This window comes from Mobula hypostoma, chromosome 10 (assembly GCF_963921235.1).
Source record: "Mobula hypostoma chromosome 10, sMobHyp1.1, whole genome shotgun sequence".
Taxonomy (NCBI): domain Eukaryota; kingdom Metazoa; phylum Chordata; class Chondrichthyes; order Myliobatiformes; family Myliobatidae; genus Mobula; species Mobula hypostoma.
Window position 1 is genome coordinate 46765624 of NC_086106.1, and position 24595 is coordinate 46790218.

The window sequence follows — 24595 nt, forward strand, 5'->3', positions numbered from 1 at the left end:
ATGATGAATGTAAATTACACAAGTTAAGCATAAATAACAAGACAAGATAAGCCAAAATAAACATTACTAGATTATGACATAACAAGACAAGACCACTTCATCTTCACCATGGATCTCGACCACCTCAACAGCTTTTGATTCCCTGGCCCTGGCTGCCTCAATTTCAGCATGGAATTCCAGTCCTTATATACTCTTTTCCTCTATCAAGAAGGGCTTAGAGCTTACTGCTTCTTTCTCAACAAAAGACCCAACTGGTTCCCCTCCACCACCATCCTCCTCCAACTGACCAAACTGGTCCCCACCCTGAACAATTTCTTCTTTGGCTCCTCACGCTTTCTCCAAACTCAAAGGGTGACCATGGGCTCCCGTATGGGCCTCATTAATGCCTGCTGTTTCATTAGTTATATCGAACAATATGGTCAAAGCTTTCCCTGGTAATGCTCCTCAATTCTTCCTGTGCTACACTGACAACTGCCTCTAGCCTCTAGCTTCATGCATTCATTGCTGAGCTCATTGATTTCATCAACTTTGCCTCTAATTTCCACCCTGCCCTTAAATTCACTTGGTCCATTTCAGACATCTCCCTCCCCTTTCCCGATCTCTCTGTCTCCATCTCGGAGTCAAGCTGTCTACCAACATCTTTTATAAACCTACCAATTCTTACAGTTACTTTGACTATACCTCTTCCCACCCTGTGTCTTGTAAAAATGCTATTCACAACTCTCAGTTCCTCCGTCTACACCACATCTGTTCCCAGGATGTGGCTTTCCTTTCCAGCACATCAGAAATATCCTCCTTTTTCAAAGACTGGGGATTCCATTCCTCCACCATTGATGCTGCCCTCATCTGCATCTTCTCCATTTCCCAGACATCCAACGCACTCCATCTTCCTGCCACCTTAAAGAGTTTCTCTTGCATTCACCTACCACCCTACGAGCCTTCGCATCCCACACACCATTCCCTACCTCTTTCAACATCTCCAACAGGATGGTAATAAACACACCTTTACCTTCCCCACGTCACTGTCCGCTTTCCGCAGGGATCGCTCCCTCTGAGATTTCCTTGTCCTTTTGTCGCTCCCCACTGATCTCCCTCCTGGCACGTATCCTTCGAAGCAACAGAAATGCAACACCTCCCATTCAAATCCTCCCTCACCTCCTCCCATTCACCTCCTCCCTCACCTCCCCATTCACCTCCTTCCTCACCTCCCCATTCATCTCCTCCCTCACCTCCTCCCATTCACATCCTCCCAATCACCTCCTCCCCACTTCCCCATTCACCTCCTCCCTCACCTCCCCATTCACCTCCTCCCTCACCTCCTCCCATTCACCTCTTCCCATTCACCTCCTCCCTCACCTCCTCCCTCACTTCCCCATTCACCTCCTCCCTCACTTCCTCCCATTCACCTCCTCCCATTCACCTCCTCCCATTCACCTCCTCCAATTCACCTCCTCCCTCACTTCCTCCCATTCACCTCCTCCCATTCACCTCCTCCCTCACCTCCATTCAGGACTCTAAACAATCCTTCTAGGTGAGGCAACACTTCACCTACACACCTATTGGTGTTGTCTATTGTTTATGGTGCTCCCAATGTAGCCTTCTCTGCATTGGTGAGTCCCGATGTACGTTTGTAAATTAGGGGACTGCTACGTCAAGCATCTTCACTACATCCACCAAAAGCAGAACTTCCCAGTGGCCAACCGTTTTAGTTGCGTTTCCCTTTGCCATTCCGATATGTCAGTCCATGGCTTCCTCTTTTGTCACGATGAAGACACTCTCAGGATGGAGGAGCAACACTTCATATTCCACCTGGACAGCCTCAAACCTGATTTATCTTTGGGTAATAAGTTTTTCTCTCTCTTCCTTCCCCTAACTCTTCTTCAATTCCCCACTCAAGACTCTTACCTGCCTCTTTCCTCCCCTGGTGCTCCTCCTTCTCCCCTTTTCCCTGCAGTCCACTCTCCTCTCCTATCAGATTCCTTCTTCTCTGCCCCTTGACCTTTCCCACCCACTCGGCTTCACCAATCACCTTCAAGCTAACCTTTTTCCCCTCCCCCCACCTTTTTATTCTGGCATCTTACCACTTCCTTTCCAGTCCTCAAGAAAGGTCTTTAGCCAAAACGTTGACTCTTTATTCATTTCCATAGACACTGCCTGGCCTGCTGAGTTCCTCCAGCATTTTGTGTGTGGTGTTTGGATTTCTGGCATCTGCAGATTTTCTCTTGTCTGCAAAGTCACTTGTGCTTTTAATGCAAGTTGAGGGAACTACATTGTGAGGTAGAATTAGGATTTTTTTGATTCAGTTCAAGAATCTAATGGCAGTGGGGAAGAGGGTGTTACTGAGCCTTAACGTGTGGGCCTTCAGGCTTCGGTACTTCTGCAACGAGAAGAGGACACGACCCACCAAACAATGGGAGTTATTAATGATGGTGGTCCCCTTCCTAGACATCACCTCTTTTAGATGTTCTTGATGGAGTGGAGAGCTGTACTGATGATGGAACTGGCTATCCACCCCTCTCTTTACCCTGTTGTGTTCCTTTGCAATGGAGTTTCAATACCAGGTTCTGATGTAATCAGTCAGCATATATTCCTCAGTAAATCTGTAGAAATTAGGTCAAGTTTTTGATGACATGCTGAATCTTCTTAAACCTCTAAGAAAATAGAGATGCTAGTGCATCTTCATTATGGTTGTATCTCGAAACTTTGCACCCTTTCCACAGCAGATCCTTCTCAATGAAGGCTCTGCTGTGTCTACCTGACGTTACCTTCTTAATGTCTATCGTTCTTTGGCTTTGCTGATTTTGGGCACATAGTTATTGTTCAGACAATGCAGTCAGCTCACCTATCTCTCTCCAGTACACCACCTCATCACTATCCACAGTTCTATAAATAACGGTGGTGACATCGGAGCTATGCCACTACAGATCTGGTTAGGAGAATCATTTGTGCTGTAACTGGTAAGACTCTGAGTTCTACTTTCCCTGCAGAGTAATACCATAAAATGATAAGACAGAGAAGCAGAAATTAGGCCATTCAGCCCATTGAGTCTGCTCAACCATTCAATCATGGTGATTTATTATCCCTCTCAACCCGCATTCTCCTGCCTCTTCCCCATAACCTCTGATATACTTACTAATTAAGAAACTACTTTAAATATACCCAATGATATGGTCACCACAGCCGTCTGTGACAATTAATTCCACAGGTTCACCTCACGCTGGCTAATGAAATTCCTCCTCATCTCTCTTCTGAAGGGAGGTCCTTGTTTTCTGAGGCTGTGCCCTCTGGTCCTCAACTCCCCCCCTATAGGAAACATCCTCTCCACATCCACTCTATCTGTGTCCTCTGGTCCTAGACTCCCCCACTATAGGAAACATCCTCTCCACATCCACTCTATCTGTGACCTCTGGGTCTCGACTCCCCCACTATAGGAAACATCCTCTCCACATCCACTCTATCTGTGTCGTCTGGTCCTAGACTCCCCCACTATAGGAAACATCCCCTCCACATCCACTCTATCTGTGTCCTCTAGTCCTAGACTCCCCCACTATAGGAAACATCCTCTCCACATCAACTCTATCTGTGTCCTCTGGTCCTAGACTCCCCCACTATAGGAAACATCCCCTCCACATCCACTCTATCTGTGTCCTCTGGTCCTAGACTCCCCCACTATAGGAAACATCCTCTCCACATCCACTCTATCTGTGACCTCTGGTCCTAGACTCCCCCACTATAGGAAACATCCTCTCCACATCCACTCTATCTGTGCCTTCCGGTCCTCGACTTCCCTACTATAGGAAACATCCTCTGTCAGGAGGTGTAAAAGAGTCCTGACCCAAACACAGAGCAGCGGAAACAATCCAACGGTGAGCAATTACTTCCATAATAAACTACAAAATAACAAGATAATTCCAGAGATTGATAGATAGATAATTGTGGCTATTTGTAAAATTCACTGTGATAGTACAGGGCAAGAAATACTTTGAGAAATGAATTTTTTTCCCAATATTTTTCTACCTGCTCTAAAGTGGCACCCCGTTTGAACCCAGACCACCACAACAAGCCATAGAAGGCGGTGATTTATAGGTTCCGTTCACTGACTGGAAACATAGATGCCTCTTTAAAGCTGCATTCTGCCTGCATTCTACCTGTGTTCAGACAGAGGTCTCCAAAGGAACAATGTTCCTCTCAGAGGAACATCTTAGGACAGCTTTGGAGGTAATGGATTCAGACGATAGTGTACAAAGGGGAAGGCTAACTTCCTATGACTTTCTGAAATCACAAAATAAATGTTTACTCTGACCTGCTGACATGTCAGGAAGGTTCTTCAGACTCCTTCTGTCAATAGTAGCTAGGACAGATTAGCACAGGAACAGGACCCGACCTGTGGGCCACGATGTCTGTGCTGAGCAAGATGCCAAATTAAATCAGATCTGATCTGTCAGATAATCCAATTCCAAAAGTCTCTTCGTCACCATGCTTACATACCATGCTTGTACCATTCCTCCTGTAAGCCTGTTGTAAGCACCTACCACACTCAGTGTAAGAATTTTGTCCCACACTTCTCCTTTGAACTTTTTCTTTACACTGTGAATGCAGTTCCACCCCTCAGCTGGCAGCTTGTTCCACATACCTATCACCCTCAGACTGAAGAAATTCCCCTTATATTCTACTTTAATATTTCACCTTTCACCCTTAACCCGTGACCTCTAGATCTGGTTTCACCCAACCTCAATGGAAAAAGCACGCGTGAATTTTCTCTATCCATACCGCTGATAATTTTGTAAACCTCTAACACATCCCCTTTGGGCAAATAGTGCTTGTCAGCTGTGGTTGGCAGTTCATCGAGGAGAAGGAAAAATCTGATCTCAGGCCTACGCTGCCTCTGCTTCCCATTCAAGGGAAAGGCTTCGGGAGTAAACCCCGAGGAAAACTCCAGAGGTGGAGTCCCTAAGGCAACCCTACATTGAAATCAATGCTGACTGCCGCCTCCTGTGACACAGCAAGTGCCAAAAACTTTCGGTCTTTCGATTCATCAGTTATGTGCAGAGGCAGAGCCCGTTTCTTGGGCACCAGCTTGCCCTCCATATCATACTGGCCTGGCTTGCTCATTAGCTGAACGTAGACAGGTGGGATGCAGCATCCGTGGTCAACTCAGACCAGATGGGGGCCTTCTATCAAATCTCGCTTCATCCTCCTAAGCTCCAGGGAAAACAGTCCTGACCTGTTCAACCTTTCCCTATAATTGAAGTCATACAGTCCCAGCAATGTCCTTGTAAATTTTCTCTGCACTCTTTCAATCCTAGCAATGTAATATACAAACTCAGCATAACATCCCGTCTTCCGTATTCATTACTTCGAATTATGAAGGCCAATCTGCCAAAAGCTGTCTTTACAACCCTATTTCCCTGTGACGCCACTTTCAAAGAGTTATGGATCTGTAGTCCCTGATCCCTCGGTTCTGCCACACTCCTCAGTGCCAGACCATTCAATATACAAGCCCTACCCAGGTTGGTCCTCCCACAGTACAACACCTCACATTTATTTGCATTAAATTCCATCTGCCATTTTTCCAGCAGCTCCAGATCCTGCTGCAAGCTCTGATAGTCTTCTTTGCTGTCCACTACACCCCCAATCTTGGTGTCATTTGCAAATTTGCTGAACCAGTTTATCACACCATCAACCAAAATGTTGGTGTAGATGACAAAAACAATGGTCCCAGATCTGATCCCTGCGGCACGCCACTAGTCACAGGCTGTCTGTCAGAGAAGCAACCATCTACTACTCTGACACTTCTACCCTGGGAAAAGGATTCTGACTCACTATCCAAACTATACCTCTCATAATTTTATAACACCAGTCTCAGTCTCCAATGCTCCAAAGAAAACCACCGACCTTTGTCCAACTTCTCCTTATAGATAAAGTCCTTAACCTCTGGCAGCATTCTGGTATCCCTCTTCTGTACTCTCCCCAAAGCCTCTAGTTGCTTCCCGTCACGGGGTAGCACAATAATCTAAGAGTAGCCTAACCTCATCTGTTCTACTAGAACAGTAATATAACAAACTAATATGGACATTTTCACCTCTAGAAGTATTTTAAGGAAATTACAGAGATGAAAAGAATATGATATTAATTTGAAAAACTCACCTCATGTTCTGTTGTTATTCTATATTTGCTTGTGCTATCACTGTAGAAAGCATATTTGTATGTTTATGGTAATGGTATGTTCAAAAATGAAACTAAAATTTTATTACAAACTGAATTAAATTCTAGAAAACCTTCTATTAACTACTTAATAATTACTTGAAGTCTCAGAAGTGGGAAAATAAGTAGATGCTGTTAACAGTGCAGTTGTGGGGAGATAAAATAGGAGTCTGAACGGGGCCATAATTAAATTTAACATCAAGAGCTTTCCTGTTGAAATAAGCACAAGGCAGAATAAAGTTGCTGTGATGCACGTCCTATTCTCTCAGCCTGTTATAATGAGATCGCCTATTGCACTTTTTCTAAGAACTTCCTTCTCTTGGCAGTAAACTGAACGCTGGTGCTAAAGTTTGAAAGGATTCATGTATATAGAAACATAGAGGACCTACAGCACAATAGGGGCCTTTCATGTGCTTACATAGAAATTACCTAGGTTTACCCATAGCCCTCTATTTTTTTAGCTCCATGTACCTATCCAGCAGTCTCTTAAAAGACCTTATTGTATCCGCCACCACCGTCACCGGCAGCCCATTCCACACACTCACAACTCTCTGCATATAAAAACTTACCCCGACATCTCCTCTGTACCTACTTCCAAACACCTTAAAATTGTGCCCTCTCGTGCAAGCTATTTCAGCCCTGGGAAAAAGCCTCTGACTATCTACAAGATCAATGCCTCTCATCATCTTATACATTTCTATCAGGTCACCTCTCATCCTCCATTACTCCAAGGAGAAAAGGTGGAGTTCACTCAACCTATTCTCATAAGGCATGCTCCCCAATCCAGGCAACATCCTTGTAAATTTCCTCTTCACCCTTCCTATAGTTTCCACATCCTTCCTGTAGTGAGGTGACTAGAACTGAGCACAGTACTCCAAGTCGGACCTGACCAGGTTTCTATATAGCTGTAACATTACCTCTCAGCCCCTAAAGTCAATCCCACTGTTGATGAAGGCCAATGCCTCGTATGCCTTCTTAACCATAGAGTCAACCTGCACAGCAGCTTTGAATGACCTTTAGACTCGGACCCCAAGATCCCTCTGATCCTCCACACTGCCAAGAGTCTTACCATTAATACTATTTTCTGCCACCATATTTGACCTACCAGAATGAACCATCTCACACTTATCTGGCTGAACTTCATCTGCCACTTCTCAGCCCAGTTTTGCATCCTATCGATGTCCTGCTGTAAACTCTGACAGTCCTCCACACTATCCACAACACTCCCAACCTTTGTGTCATCAGCAAAGTTACTAACCCATCCTTCCACTTCTTTATCCAGGTCATTTATAAAAATCACGAAGAGTAGGGATCCCAGAACAGATCCCTGAGGCACACCACTGGTCACTGACCTCCATGCAGAATATGACCCATCTACAACCACTCTTTGCCTTCTGTGGGCAAGCCATTTTTGGATCCACAAAGCAATGTCTCCTTGGATCCCATGCCTCCTTACCTTCTCAGTAAGCCTTGCATAGGGTACCTTATCAAATGCCTTGCTGAAATCCATCTACTGCTCTTCCTTCGTCAATGTGTTTAGTCACATCCTCAAAAAATTCAATCAGGCTCGTAAGGCACGACCTGCCTTTGACAAAGTCATGCTGACTATTCCTAATCATATTATGCCTCTCCAAGTGTTCATAAATCCTGCCTCTCAGGATCTTTTCCATCAAATTACCATCCACTGAAGTAAGACTCACTAGTCTATAATTCCCTGGTCTATCTCTACCCCTTTCTTGAATAAGGGAACAACATCTGCAAACCTCCTATCCTCTGGAACCTCTCCCATCCCTATTGATGATGCATAGATCACTGCCAGAGCGTCAGCAATCTCCTCCCGCGCCTCCCACAGTAGCCTGGGGTATCTCATCCCATCCTGGACACTTATCCAACAAGCTCCAGGACATATAGCTTATTAAATTAAAGGGACAATTAAAACTGAAATCTTTATTTAATTTGTTGAAGCATTTTTGCTTCTTTGTGATGGCAGTATTTGAACTGGGCATCTGAATATTTAAATATGCGGGGCATTTGTTCTTTCTTTTTCTTTCTTTTTAAATCATTTTATTAATTTTCCAAAATTATGAACAGAATAACAATGTTGATACAGAGATTGGAATAATCTTATTGTTAATAAACATATACAGAAAAGATTTCAGATAACACAGGTATAACAGACTTCCAAACCCATGATGTAATTAATCATAGAGAAAAAAGAAAAAGAAAGAAAAAAAAACAAAGAAAAACCCCAAAAAGAAACAAAAAAATAGAACTAAATGCTAAACCCAAAAAAGCAAACGGAACAAAACAAGGCTTGACCATTATCTTAAATCGAACACGTTCAGTAATGTCATCAACTCCGCTCCTCTATTCATATGTTTTAAATTAATAAGAAGGATTCGGAATGGTCAAATTACATCATATGAAGATATTGAATAAATGATTTCCAAGTCTCTTCAAATTGAACCAAAGGATCAAAAATGTCACTTCTAATTTTTTCTAAGATTAAAGTAAGTTTGCAACGAGACCTGGGTGTCGTTATACACCAGTCATTGAAAGTGGGCATGCAGGTACAGCAGGCGGTGAAAAAGGCGAATGGTATGCTGGCATTTATAGCAAGAGGATTCGAGTATAGGAGTAGGGAGGTACTACTGCAGTTGTACAAGGCCTTGGTGAGACCACACCTGGAGTATTGTGTGCAGTTTTGGTCCCCTAATCTGAGGAAAGACATCTTTGCCATAGAGGGAGTACAAAGAAGGTTCACCAGATTGATTCCTGGGATGGCAGGACTTTCATATGAAGAAAGACTGGATGAACTGGGCTTGTACTCGTTGGAATTTAGAAGATTGAGGGGGGATCTGATTGAAACGTATAAGATCCTAAAGGGATTGGACAGGCTAGATGCAGGAAGGTTATTCCCGATGTTGGGGAAGTCCAGAATGAGGGGTCACAGTTTGAGGATAGAGGGGAAGCCTTTTAGGACCAAGATTAGGAAAAACTTCTTCACACAGAGAGTGGTGAATCTGTGGAATTCTCTGCCACAGGAAACAGTTGAGGCCAGTTCATTAGCTATATTTAAGAGGGAGTTAGATATGGCCCTTGTGGCTACGGAGGTCAGGGGGTATGGAGGGAAGGCTGGGGCGGGGTTCTGAGTTGGATGATCAGCCATGATCATAATAAATGGCGATGCAGGTTCGAAGGGCCGAATGGCCTACTCCTGCACCTATTTTCTATATTTCTATGTTTCTATAATATAGTTTGGGAAAACCATTGAAATGTAGTAGCAGGATTGGTCTCCTTCCAGTTCAATAAAATGGATCTTCTGGCCATTAATGTAACAAATGCAATGATACGACAGGCTGAAGAGGATAAAAAACTATGTTCTACCATTGGCAATCCAAAAATTGCCGTAATATATGGGGTTGTAAATCAAAACACAGGACTGTTGAGATAATATCAAAAACAATCTTTCCAAAATTTTTCCAAAAGAGGACAGGACCAAAACATATGAGTTAAAAAAGCCACCTCAGAGTGACATCTGTCACAAATAGGGTTTATATGGGAATAAAAACAGGCTAGTTTATCTTCAGACATATGGGCCCTATGCACTACTTTAAATTGTATTAGTATATGTTTAGCACATATAGAGGAAGTACTGACTAATTGAAAAATGTTATCCCATTTCTCTATAGGTAGGCAAAGTTGAAGTTCCCTTTCCCATTCATTTTTAATTTTATCAGATATACCTGGCTATAATTTCAAATAATTAAATCATAGATAGATGCTATCCATCTTTTCTGAAGAGGATTTAAACCTAAAAATTTATCGATGATATCAGTAGGGTATGAGGTCGGGAAGGTAGGCAGCATGGTATTTAAAAAATTTCTTATTTGTAAATATCAAAAAAAATGGGATCTAGGCAAATCAAATTTCTTAGACAACTGTTCAAAAGACATGAAACAGTTATCCAGAAATAAGTCACGAAAACATGTCATACCTTTCATTTTCCACATCAAAAAGGCTTGGTCCATAACCGAGGGTTGAAAAAAAATTAGATATAATAGAGCTTGATAATATAAATTTGTTCAAACCAAAAAACTTACGAAATTGAAACCATATTCGTAATGTATGTTTAATTATTATTCAATTCAAATAATACAAAAGGAAGTGAAGTTCCTAAAATGGAAGCCAAAGAGAACCCTTGTACAGAGTAGCCTTCAAGGTTTACCCAATATGGGCTTGGAGTTATATTCCAATCTTGTGTCCAAAATATTAAATATCGAATATTAATTGCCCAATAATAGAATCTTAGATTAGGCAGTGCTAAACCACCATCTTTCTTGGACTTCTGTAAATATTTTTTACTTAATCTGGGATTTTTGTTCTGCCATATGTAAGAGGAAATTTTAGAATCGATAGGATCAAAAAAGGATTTAGGAATAAAAATTGGTATCGCTTGAAATAAATATAAGAATTTGGGTAAAATAATCATTTTAATAACATTAACTCAGCGAATCAGTGATAGAGACAATGGGGACCACTTAGTAATCAGTTGTTTAACCTGACTAATTAACAGTAAAAGGTTGAACTTGAATAAATCCTTATGTATCTTAATAATTTTAACTCCCAAATAAGTAAAATAGTCAGTAATCAATCTGAATGGAGAACATCTATAAATGGGAACCTGCATATTTAATGGAAAAAGTTCACTCTTACCCAGATTCAATTTATGACCAGAAAAACTACTGAACTGAGCAAGCAGAGTTAATGCTGCCGGAATGGATTTCCCTGGGTTAGAAATATATAATATTAAATCATCTGCACATAGTGATACTTTATGTGTCTCATTTCCATGGGTAATGCCAAATATATTAGGGGAGTCATGAATAGCAATAGTAAGCGGTTCCAAGGCAATATCGAATAGTAGTGGACTAAGAGGGCAACCCTGCCTGGTACCACGGTATAAATGAAAAAGGGGAGATCTTTGATTATTCATAAATACCGAAGCTGAAGGAGTAAAATATATCAATTTAATCCAAGATATAAATATCGGACTAAAATTAAATTTCTTCAGGGTATGAAATACATATGTCCATTCGACTCTGTCAAAGGCTTCCTCAGCATCCAATGAAATGACACGTTCTGGAGTTCTGGGTGAAGGAGTATAAACAATATTCATTAATCTCCTGATATTAAAAAAAGAGTAATGATTTTTAATAAATCCAGTCTGATCAGCAGAAATAATTTGAGGCAATACATTCTCCAATCTCATTGCCACTATTTTAGAAAAAACCTTAGAATTCACATTCAACAAAAGATATAGGCCTATAAGATGCACATTCAGTAGGATCCTACATAAAAGTTGCTGGTGAACGCAGCAGGCCAGGTAGCATCTCTAGGAAGAGGTACAGTTGACGTTTCGGGCCAAGACCCTTCGTCAGGACTAACTGAAAGAAGAGCTAGTAAGAGATTTGAAAGTGGGAGGGGGAGGGGAAGATCCGAAATGATAGGAGAAGACAGGAGGGGGAGGGATGGAGCCAAGAGCTGGACAGGTGATTGACAAAAGTGATATGAGAGGATATGAAAGAAAAGGGGGAGGGGGGGAAACCAGAGGATGGGCAAGGGGTATAGTGAGAGGGACAGAGGGAGAAAAAGGAGAGAGAGAAAAAAAGAATGTGTGTATATAAATAAATAAATACATACATACATACATAACGAATGGGGTACGAGGGGGAGGTGGGGCATTATCGGAAGTTAGAGAAGTCAATGTTCGTGCCATCAGGTTGGAGGCTACCCAGACGGAATATAAGTTTTGTTCCTCCAACCTGAGTGTGGCTCATCTTTACAGTGGAGGAGGCCGTAGATAGACATATCAGAATGGGAATGGGATGTGGAATTAAAATGTGTGGCCACTGGAAGATCCTGCTTTCTCTGGCGGACAGAGCATAGGTGTTCAGCGAAACAATCTCCCAGTCTGCGTCAGGTCTCGCCAATATATAGAAGGCCACATCGGGAGCACCGGATGCAGTATATCACCCCAGCCGACTCACAGGTGTAGTGTCATCCTGCCACCCCATCCTCCCACCATCCCACTAGGGATAGGGTTCACCTTGTCCTCACCTACCACCCCACCAGCCTCCGGGTCCAAAATATAATTCTCCGTAACTTCCGCCACCTCCAACAGGATCCCACCACTAAGCACATCTTTCCCTCCCACCCTCTCTCTGCTTTCCACAGGGATCGCTCCCTACGCGACTCCCTTGTCCATTCGTCCCCGCCTCCCATCCCTCCCCACCGATCTTCCTCCTGGTACTTATCCTTGTAAGCAGAACAAGTGCTACACCTGCCCTTACACTTCCTCCCTCGCTACCATTCAGGGCCCCAGATAGTCCTTCCCGGCGAGGCAACACTTCACCTGTGAGTCGGCTGGGGTGACATACTGCGTCCGGTGCTCCCGATGTGGCCTTTTATATATTGGCGAGACCCGACGCAGACTGGGAGGTCATTTCGCTGAACACCTACGCTCTGTCCGCCAGAGAAAGCAGGATCTTCCAGTGGCCACACATTTTAATTCCACGTCCCATTCCCATTCTGATATGTCTATCCACGGCCTCCTCTATTGTAAATACTGTAAAGATGAAGCCACACTCAGGTTGGAGGAACAACAACTTAGTTTCCATCTGGGTAGCCTCCAACCTGATGGCATGAACATTGACTTCTCAAACTTCCGCTAAAGCACCCCCCCCCGCGTGCCCCATCTGTTATCTATTTATTTATTTATATACACACATTCTTTTTTTCTCTCTCTCCTTTTTCTCCCTCTGTCCCTCTCACTATACCTCTTGCCCATCCTCTGGTTTTCACCCCCTCCCCCTTTTCTTTGTCCCTAGGCCTCCTGTCCCATGATCCTCTCATATCCCTTTTGCCAATCAACTGTCCAGCTCTTGTCTCCATCCCTCCCCCTTCTGTCTTCTCCTATCATTTCGGATCTCCCCCTCCCACCCCACTTTCAAATCTCTTAATAGCTCTTCTTTCAATTAGTCCTGATGAAGGGTCTCGGCCCGAAACGATGACTGTACCTCTTCCTAGAGATACTACCTGGTCTGCTGCATTCACCAACAACTTTTATGTGTGTTGCTGGAAGTTCCAGCATCTGCATATTTCCTCGTGTCTGGGTTTTTAAATTCAGTAGGATCCTATCTTTTTTAAGAATTAGGGAAATGGAAGCTCGATAAAAAGAGTGTTGTAATTTACCTATAGATACTGCATCCCTAAAAATTCTACATAGCCAAGGAGTCAGTGTAGTGGAGAAAATTTTAAAAACTTCTACTGTATATCCATCTGGGCCAGGTGCTTTACCTGAGTTCATCGAAAGAATAGCATTTTTTATTTCTTCTACTGTAATAGGTACATATAGTTTTAAACGTTCATTAGATGATAATTTTGGAATATTCAATTTCTTTAAGAATTCATGCATTATAGTGGAGTCATCAGGAAATTCTGATTGATATAGGGAGGTATAAAATTCTTGGAAGGATTTATTTATCTCATCATGGTCAACCGTCAGAGTGCCATCTTATTTACGAATCTTAACAATCTGTCGCTTAACTGAGGCCGATTTCAATTGATTAGCCAATAGTTTCCCAGTTTTATCACTATGTATATAGAATTGACTCTTAGTTTTGGTTAATTGACTTTCAATCGAAGATAATAGTAGTAGATTATGTTCCATTTGAAGCTTAACTCTCTCTTTGTAAAGCTCCTGATTAGGGGCTATAGAATATCTCTTGTCAATTTCTTTAATCTTGTCAACCAGTTTAAGTATTTCATTATTAGTTTACTTTTTTAATCCAACAGTATATGAAATAATTTGTCCACGAATGGATATTTTAATAGTATCCCATCGTGTCCGGCTGGAAATATCCTCTGTAGAATTCGTTGTGAAGAAAAAATTAATCTGTTCCTCAATAAACTTAACAAAATCCGAATCTTGAAGCAAAGTGGTATCAAATCACCATTGTCTAGAACTAGAAGATGTATCCCTTGAGTTAATAGATAGTTTCAACGGTGCATGATCAGAAACAGCAATGGAATCATATTTCCAACCAATAACAAGTGGAATTAATCCAGAATCGATAAGAAAGTAATCAATTCTTGAATAGTGATGATATGCATGTGAAAAAAATGAGAACTCTTTCTCACTTGGATTGAAGAATCTCCAAATTTCTGAGATTCCAGAGTCAATCATAAAAGAGTTAATAAGAGTAGCCGATTTATTCGGAAGTACTTGATTGGACATGAATCTATCCATCAAAGGATTTAAACAACAGTTAAAATCTCCACCAATAATCAACATATAATCATTTCAATTAGGAAGAGATGTAAAGGGATTCTTAAAAAATTCTGGACAGTCAACATTTGGGGGGTAAACATTAAGCATAACAACTTTTTTAAAAAATTACAAGCTAGTAATTAACAAAAATCAACCATTCGGGTCTGAAACCATCCCATGATGCAAAAATGAAATTGACGGATCTATAAAAGTAGAAACACCTTAAACTTTGGCCTGTGAATTAAAGTGGTACTGGTAATCCTTCCAGAACCTAAAAAAACTCTGATTGTCCTCTTTCCAGACATGAGTTTCTTGTACAAAGATAATGTGAGCATTCATTCTATGGAATACTTTAAAAATTTTCTTCCATTTAATCGTGTGTCTTAAACCATTTGTATTCCAAGAAACCAAATTAATAGTCTTATCCATAGTACTGAGCTCGAGCATAAGGTATGTAAAGGGTTAACCAGAGTACAAACTCATGAGCCTGGAAGAGGAAAAAAAGGTCCAAAGAGGAACCGGAAGTTACGACATTTTGGACATTTTGGTAGTTTCAGGTCAGCCCGTTTAAAAAGAAAAACTAAATTAAAAATAAGAACAAAAATACCACCCCCCCCCGGCAAAAACCCGGAAAAAAGCCAGAAAGTGGCCAGTGCTAAATCTACAACTAACTCTAACCCCATCTTTCCAGAAGGCAACCCTAAAGAAATATGTTTATCATAAGAAATACCACCCACAGTGAAAAAAGTGAAAAAAAGTTACTATAAGGGTAAGGGAAAGATTACAACAATTACAAACATAGAATAGTTACTTATTACCATATTTCAAGAAAAAAAACATCAAGTGCCAGTTCATGTTATTAGTTTTTCATATATAAATTATCAGAAGTGACGCAAAAAGAGAGAATTCTAGGAAGAAGAAGGAAGCAATCCACCATCTTAAAATATAATACTTCTCCAGTAATGTTTCGAAAAAAAAGGAAAACAAACGTTAAAACTGTAACTAAATAGCTCTCAAGCGGAAAAAAATATTAAAAGTGAGATATACAAAATCACTAACAAAAAAGCGTACTATCATTTAAGAATGTAAAACATACCTACACTACGAGATCAAGGCAAAAACCCTCAGAATATAAAATTCTAATTTTATAAACTAAATATTAACTTTTTTTTAAAAAGAAAGGAAATGAAAAACAGATCAAAAAAGAGAGAAAAAAACAGTGCATTAATTAGTCCTCAGCAGAAGAAGACAGGTTGTCGAGAAAACTTTGAGCTTCGGTCGGAGTTTTAAACAAACGACGAGAGTTGTCTGGCATAACAACTCTCAAACAGGCTGGGAACAGTAATGCTATTTTATAGCCCCGACGATAAAATTCTGACATCTGTGGTTTAAAAGCCATCCATTCTTTCAGTACTTCTTGGCTGAAATCCTCAACAATTCGAAATTTAAAACTTTGAAACTCAATCATGCCTTTCTGCTGAGCAGCTTGAATCACTTGTTCCTTGACATGAACATAGTGAAACCGAATGATGACTGGCCTCGGTCTGGCTAGCGTCGCCAGTTTAAAACGTAAAGTATGGTGTACACGGTCTAACAGTGGGGGTTCCTCCAATATATCAGGACCAAACACATCCACTAACAATTTAGAAAAGTATTTAGAAGGATCTCCTGTCTCAACCTCTTCAGGAAAACCAATTATTCGCAGATTCTGTCATCAAGAGCGATTTTCAAGATCAATAGTCTTGGCTTTAGAACACTCCAACTGCTGAGTTAACGAAGTTAAATTTTTTTCAAGAGCTTCAATTTTTTCAATCCCTTTTGCGGCCATCTTATTCTAGTTCCAAGATTCTAATTTGTTGTTGATCGATTTGAAGTCTGAACGATTTAAGATCATCTTGAGTCGTCTTCACTCCTCCTTCAATTACGACGAGTCTTCAATTAACTGTATCATCTAGAAGTTTCTTCATTGCTTCGGCAGTTAGTGGAGCCTCCTTCGATGCTTCAGGATCACAATCCGTTTTTCTGTTCCCGCTGGAGCCCTTTCCGTTTTTAGCTTCTCGTCCTCTGGTATGCATTTTCAGTAAGTAAAAGTCGAAGTTCAAAGATATATTTGTAGTATAAATCATTTAGTGTCGGTATAGGTAAAATAAATAAGAGTGGTTACTCTTATTTACTTAAGATAAAGGGTATGGAGCAATGCCAAAATACAGCTCATTCCATGAGCACACCCCTGGAAAGTGTGCGAGGCATTTGTAAGCCAAGGTCCAGTGATGAAACTTCCAGGGTATTTTGTAATTGGTTTATTATTGTCTCTCACATACCAGTACAGAGTGTAAAACTTGTCTTATAAACTGTTCATAGAGATCAATTCATTACAACATGGCAAACAATAACATATTGAAGAATAAGGTGTAACGGTTGCAGAGAAACTGATATGCACATATGTAGATAAAAAGATGCAAGATCACAATGAGGTCGATGGTGAGGTTAAGAGTCAATCCTATTGTTCTTTACAAATATTCAATAGTTTTACAACAGTGGGAGAGAAGGTCAGTATGAGCTTTTGCATCTTCTTATCAATGTCGGAGACTGTCCAGAGTGAGTGCGTTCTTTGATTATGCTTTATGCTTTAACAAAGTAGTGAGAGATGTGGACAGTGTCCATGGAAGTTATCATGTTGTGCTTAGTCGTGTTGACAAATTGCTGTTGTTTCTTGTGGCTGTGAGCAGAACAGCTGCCATAATGCATCCAGATAGTAAACACGAGAGATTCTGCAGATGCTGGAAACCCAGAGCAACGCACACTAAATACCAGAGGAACTCAGCACATCAGGCTGCATCTATGGAAAGGAATAAACAGTCAAATTTTTGGGCTTCGATCCTTCTTCAGGACTGGAAAGATGGGGAGGAGAAGCCCAAATAAGGTGGGGGGAGAGGAAGGAGTACAAGCCAGAAGGTGATAGGTGAAGCCAGGTGAATGGGGGAGGTGCTGAAGTAAGAAGCTAGGAGGCGATAGGTAGAACAAGTAAAGGGCTGGAGAATCTGATAGGAGATGAGAGTGGAGCATGGGAGAAAAGGGACATCAGGGAAGCTGAATGGCAGGTGAATTGAAGAGAAGGTATAAGAGGGGGCCAGAACGGGAAATTGGAGAAGAGGGAAGGGAGAGGGGGAAAATTTGCCAGAAGCTGGAGAAGTCGATAGTTATGCTATCAGATGGATGCTATGCAGATGGAATAGGAGGTATTGCTCCTGTAACCTGAGAGTGACATCGTAATGGCATAGAGGAGGCCATGGACTTGCATGTCAGTTGGGGAATATAGATTAGAACTAAAATGGTTGGCCTCCAGGAAATCATGGTTTTTGTGAAAGGGCTGAAAGTGCTTGACAAAGCACTCCCCCAATCTATGTCAGGTCTGACCAATGTAGAGGAGGCCGCATTGGGAGCACCAGATACACTAGATGACCCCAGCAGATTTGCTTTTCTCACCTGGCAAGATTGTTTGGGTCCTTAAATGGAAGTCAGAGAGGAGGGGAATAGGCAAGTGTAGCACTTCTTCAGTTTGCAGGGATAACAGGGAAAATAGTGGGGAGAGGCGAAGGGACAAAGGAATAATGCAGAGTGTGATCGCTGTGGAAAGCAGAGAGTTGGTGGGAGATAAAGATGTATTTGTTCACAGAGAGTGATTGTGGAAACTGAGAGTGAGTGGGGGGGGAGATAAAGATGTGTTTGTTCATGGAGAGTGATTGTGGAAACCGAGAGTGGGGGGGAGATGAAGATGCGTTTGTTCACAGAGGGTGATTGTGGAAATGGAGAGTGGGGGAAGATAAAGATGTGTTTGTTCACAGAGAGTGATTGTGGAAACGGAGAGTGTGGGGGAGATAAAGATGTGTTTGTTCACAGAGAGTGATTGTGGAAATGGAAAGTGGGGGGAACGATAAAAATGGGTTTGTTCACAGAGAGTGATTGTGGAAATGGAGAGTTGGGGGAGGAGATAAAGATGTGTTTGCTCATGGAGAGTGATTGTGGAAATGAGGAATTGGGGGGGAGGTAAAGATGTGTTTGTTTACAGAGAGTGATTGTGGAAATGGAGAGTGGGGGGGATGATAAAGATGTGTTTGTTCACAGAGAGTGATTGTGGAAACGGAGACTGGGGGGGTGGAGGTAAAGATGTGTTTGTTCATGGAGAGTGGGATCGCTGTGGAAAGTGATCCCTGTGGATCCTTTTACCTTCCCCCCCATTCTACTTTTTCCATAAAAGTTCCTATAAAACTGTTGCTAAGAGGAGTTTCTGCGGCTATGTCAGAACCAACAAGTAAATCAATTATTAGAGCATTTCGAGAGACAACTGAATGTAGAATATTTAATCTGAATAGAATCTCAGAAACTTTCTCTATGTGGTCGGTAATGGGAAAGCCTCAGAATACGGAATATAAAACAGGAACGTACAGGGACTAGCCCTTTCACCAACGATAATTGTGCCAAGCACACTGTCCATTAAACCAAATCTCTTCTGCCTGAACATGATCTGTATCCCTCCATTCCCTGCATGCTCACATGCCTATCTAAGAGCCACTGTCACCAACCCCACTGCCTGGCTCTTCCAGACAACAAAAACTTGTCATGTTAAACTTCTTCCCTCTCACCATTACTGTATATCCTCTAGTGTTAAACGTTTCTACACTGGCAGAAACAATCGGAAACTCTACTCTGTTTATGCATTTCATAATTCTATGAACTTCTATCAGATCTCCCCTCAGCCTCCAGTGCTCCAGAGAAATCAATCCAACTTTTTCAGCATCTCCTTCAAGAAAATACCCTCTAACCCAGCATCCTGATAACCTTTTCTGCACCCTTTGCAAAGCCTCCATGTCTTCCTATAGCAAGGTGAGTAGAGTTGCTCAGTAGTCTGTGTTGCTAAACCAACACCTAACACAGCTTCAAGATGTCTTTCCTACTCAATGCCTCACCAAATGAGGGCTAACATGCCGTAGGCACGAGTGATATCACAGCTGTGGAAATCTTCAGCAACACACACAAAATGCTGGAGAAACTCAGCAAGTCAGAAAGCATCAGGAAGGATCTCATCCCAAAGCGCCAACTGTTGATTCCCCTCGAGAGATGCCCGAGTTCCTCCCGCATTCTCCGTGCTGCTGCTTTTTACTGCTCTGTCTACCAGAGTGCCACATGCAACAAGCTGTAAACTCGGACTCCATAATCCTTCTGTACATCCTGCCTTTCACTGAATTACTTTCCCCTTGACCATTTACTCCAAGCCAGAGCAATGCCTCACACTGGCTTTTACTAATCTCTATTTGCCATGTCTCCATCCCACTGTTTCCTTCGATTATCGTATGAATTGTTCACACCTCCAAACTTCGATTATCGTATGAACTGTTTACACCTCCAAGCTTTCTGTCGTCTGCAAACTTATCAATCCACCCACCTGTATCTTCATCCAAGTTGTTAATATACAGTGTCCAGTTAACAGCAACTCAACAGGGCCAGTACATTCTGGCCAAATTAAACAGCTGGCCCAATTGGCTGAAGTTTCATGAAAATAGTTTAAAACTATGAAAAAGACAAACAAAGAAAAAATGATGTGTTTAAATGAAATATAGAACAAATTAGAACACTACCAATACTACAGCAGTACTACTAAACTATGTATTAGTTCCTAATATTTATTGACAGAGGAATTCATCTATGTTGCATTCTTTTGACTGAAAATGAACAAAGTCAGTGCAGTATGACTGTCTTCATACAATGCCATCAACAATTGCATCCTCCAAATCTTCTTTTTCATTGTAACATTCAAGATGAATGTCGATACATTCAAATTCTGCATAGTTTCTAACTTGTTGAAGTAGTGAAATTGTTTCATTTTCACTCCTGGCCGTCTCTGGCATCTCCAAGCCTGAATGCTTGAAACCTCAGTAAGCAAAACAGTTCTGAATTGTCTTACTGATTATTCCTCAATAATTATCCGTGACACAAATCACTGCTTATTGAACATAAACACACACAACTGAAACTATTTAAAAACTGTTTGCTCAAAATTCAGTGTTGTGTCTAATGGCCACACAAGCGCACATGTCTGACACTAGTTAGAAATTATTCAGCAACAGGCTCTTGCCCCAATTAAGCGGCATAGTGTCCCAAATAAGCAAAAGGAATCCTGGCTATTTTCTTGATTTGTTTTTGTTCTTTAGGAGTTGTCCCAAATAAGTTGCTGCCCCGATTAACTGATGGGCAAATTAATCAGAATCCACTATATATCACAAACAACAGAGGCTCAGGGCACATCCCTGCAAAAAAAAATCACTTGTCACAGACCTCTACCCAGAGTACGTACACTTTTTCACCGCCACTGGCTGTCTGCTATCGGAAAGCCAGTTCTGAACAAGACAATTAAGTCATTGTGGATCTCATGCCTTGAGTTAACTGAATACTCTACAGCTCCCAGCTCTTGATCAGAAGTGTTTCACTTGTGCAGTCTCAATTCCCAGAACTAGGCTCTGGTCAAGAATGAATCCTGGCCAATTCTGACACAGAAGACTCTGAATTGACGCTAGTTGCTGTGTTTTTCATAATATTTGGTTGCTTACATTCACAAGAACATGTACAATAAAATCATGCCCCCTTGCAGATGTTACAGAAACAACTTTCCTGTATATAACATCTATATTATAGTTTTCCTCAGTGTTACAAGGGGAAATGACCAAGTAAGTGTTAACACACAGCCAACGGATTAAGAATTTAAACATTAAGAATTTGAAAATGATAAGAGTAGGGTAATGACCAGAAACCTGGTCATCAGACCAAGTATGAAAGAGGAATTTAAAGTAGAGTGGAGAGGAAGAAGGATTTGGGATGGAGTTTCTAGTTGTTGTGCTCCAGGCATGGAGCAGGACTGAAGTTGACAAAATTGGGGATTCCACTCTGAGCTCTACGCTGGCTACTGTACATTAGTGTGGATTAATGATAAAAATTATAAGAAATACTTAAAGACAAAAATACACTTCTCTAAGCATCATTACCTTATCTACTGAGAAGTCTTGTGAGTTGCTGAAACTTAACTCCCGTGGGGTCACCATGGTGGTAAGATCAGTTAGGAGGTTCCAAACAAAGAGCAATCTAACTGAGATCTCAGTGGTGGAGTGGGCGGAAGATGATGAAACGTTACAACAGCAGTGAAGGTGGAGGAAGCTGCAGCTGTAAAGGGTCCCCAGTCTGAGCTACAGGACCCTGACCCCGATCCGTCAAGCAGCATGTAGAGGCTGATCGTGCAACAACTCCCCCACATTAAACCAAGTCACACAAAGGCCTTCTCCATTAAGGGAATAACCCCTTGGGAGAACATTACACTCAACTCGAGTGATCACACGACTGCTACTAATAACAAAAATAATCATAGTGGCATTGATGGGTAACTGAGAGAAATGTGGGATGACTGAGATCTCCTAGGAGGTACTATAGACCCAATAGCCGGAGGGACACCTATGTCATGATCAGAAGATAAATAATATAGTTAATAGTTTAAATGTTCCTGAATGTCAACACCACCAAATGACTAATGAGCTTCAAAAATAACCAAGACTTACCTTCTGTCAAAGTGCTTTCAGTTGGTTCTGAAGTGGAAACACAGATTTGGCAACCTGAAGCTGAGACCACAAGGCTAGAATTTAGGGTGTAGAAGGTGGTAAGGTTTGGCCCATGCATGGGCAAATTCTAATCATCAATTCCAGCCCAGCATGGTCCAACCCATTACAACTGACCCAGGGGCACATCCCTACATTATTAAGGTGAGGCTCCTAAGATGGTCTATGTGGAGTACAGCACTGTCAAACAGACTGTAATGGTCTATATGGAATGCCCCTCTGTCAAACAGACTGTAATGGTCTATATGGAGTACAGGACCATCAAACAGACTGTCATGGTCTATATGGAGTACCCCTCTCTCAAACAGATTGCAATGGTCTAATTGGAGTACTCCACTGTTAAACAGACTGTAATGGTCTATATAGAATACTTCACTGTCAAACCGACTGTAATTGTCCATGTGGAGGACTCCACTGTCAAACGGACTGTAATGGTCTATATGGAGTACTTCACGGTCAGCCTGCTGAAACCCATCACTCTGGTTTTCACTTAAACAACGGGAACTCAGGTAGAGAAGCAAAAAGTGTTTGCTTCAAGGGGAACCTATCCATGCTTGATGGTGAAACTAAAAATTCTCTTGGATGTTCGCAGAAGACTGATATAGACAATTTACTTCAGTGGAGATGAAAACTGGAGAGGGAGGATATGGGCACCATTTTAGCCCAAGTTTCTAGACCCTTCTCCTGAAGGGAGAATCTAAGATTTCTTTCCATCTTCATCCTTTGGTTGATATAGATCCAGTCTCTGTTGAATCCTTTAACCCGATCTTTCATGTGGTTCTCCGTTCCAAATTGCACATTAATATGGGGACATAAATCAGTCTTGTTTACCAGTTGAACAGCTCCCAAAACCTTTCCTGGCAACCTATTCCAAGCTCCTCCAGCCCAATGCTTGTCTGGTATATTGAAGAGTCAAATATTGGCCTTAATGTTTGCTTTAGGTGTTAGTTTTGTTTGCTACCTCTGTCTAAAATGGGACTCCTAATTATGACAATAAATTCCTCGAACCAAAGCTTCATTAAACTTAACAAGCTGAAATTCAGTAAAGGCATAAATTTCACTGTCATGAGAGCATTGCTAATAAGCTAACTCAAGTAATAGACATGCTGTGAAAGTGAATTATGTTTTTAATCTTCTGAACACAGCAGCGAGAAAACAACTGAAGTATCCAAAAGCCCAGTGCCTCCAGAAGAGCTTGATAACATCCAGGAGCTCTTGATAAGAAACCTTTATCGAATTAGGCAAACGGTATGGACGTTTATTTGTTCTGTGTAGTAATTAATGCTTAAAGTGTGCAGGAAGCCAGATCTTTCACTGATTTGCCACCTGGTTTTCTCAGATGGACTTCTTTGTGCACAGCTTAAAGGTTCAGGATGCCTCAATGCTTTCATTTTTTGTTTGTTTAATTTGACATTGCACATCCTGAACATAATCATTTCTGATTAAATTTTAACATTGTATATGTTACACAAATTCAGCTCTTTCAGATTTGTAAAATTTGTTAAGTGATGCTTCTCTGTATTGCCCACTGAACTGGCCTATTGAGTAAGTGAGTTCAAGGACAGTTGGTGATGGTGGTCAAAAAGCCCTTGCCATCGATACAGACAGCATTTGAATGAACAGAGACATTCACATTTTATTTCAAAAAGTATTGAATGACAGATTGCTTCAAACATGTCTGCTTCCATCTACACATTTCACTCTTTGTTTTATGTTATTTACAACCTGTAAAGTTGTGCTTTTTACTTCCTAGTTTTTGTCTGTGAACACTCATGTGACTGGCCTCACAACAATCTAGGTGTGTCAGTGGTGCTGACTGGCAGAGCTAACTCCTGAGAACGACTGCAGTGATGAGAAACCCCATACCACAAAGTTTAATCGCCAAACATTATTGCCTCTGCATATTCCTTCCCATTGAGTCAAAATGTCTCTACTTTAGATTCATAGATACACACACACACACACACACACACACACACACTTATATATATTTATTTTTATATTTATATGTATATAGACACATATTTATCTATATATATCATAGATATATCTCAATCATACTTTCTAATTCAGCACCTTCTGATGCTTATCATTCCATTTCAATATCCTGTTGGGTTGTTCCTTGTGACTCATGCAAGTGGTGAAGTGAGCGAAAAGAACATTAGTTGTGTGGCACCTTACTGACGCTGTGATATGTTGGTTCCATTTGAACAGATACCGTCTTATAGCAGACACACCTTGCCTCAAGGGAAAAACTCAAACCAGGCAAAAGAAATTTTTCTGCGTCGTCAAGAGAGTTTACTGAAAGAAGATGTCATTCGAAATTCTCTAAAGGTATGATGAATTAACCAGTAATGTTGACACTAGCAGGTATTTTTTTGAATTGATATTATTGTGCTTT

At 41.3% G+C, this 24595-nt stretch overlaps 1 protein-coding gene across 6 annotated transcripts in view; it reads left to right on the top strand.

The window, feature by feature from the left end:
* The window catches only part of LOC134352884 (sodium/hydrogen exchanger 2-like), a 426743-nt gene that overhangs the window by 368008 nt on the left and 34140 nt on the right, over nucleotides 1-24595 (top strand). For all 6 annotated transcript variants that reach the window (XM_063060448.1, XM_063060451.1, XM_063060454.1 and 3 more), the window contains exons 9-10: nucleotides 23340-23442; nucleotides 24409-24528. In XM_063060448.1, coding sequence (XP_062916518.1) covers nucleotides 23340-23442; nucleotides 24409-24528 — 223 coding nt within the window. The remainder of the gene's footprint in view (nucleotides 1-23339; nucleotides 23443-24408; nucleotides 24529-24595) is intronic.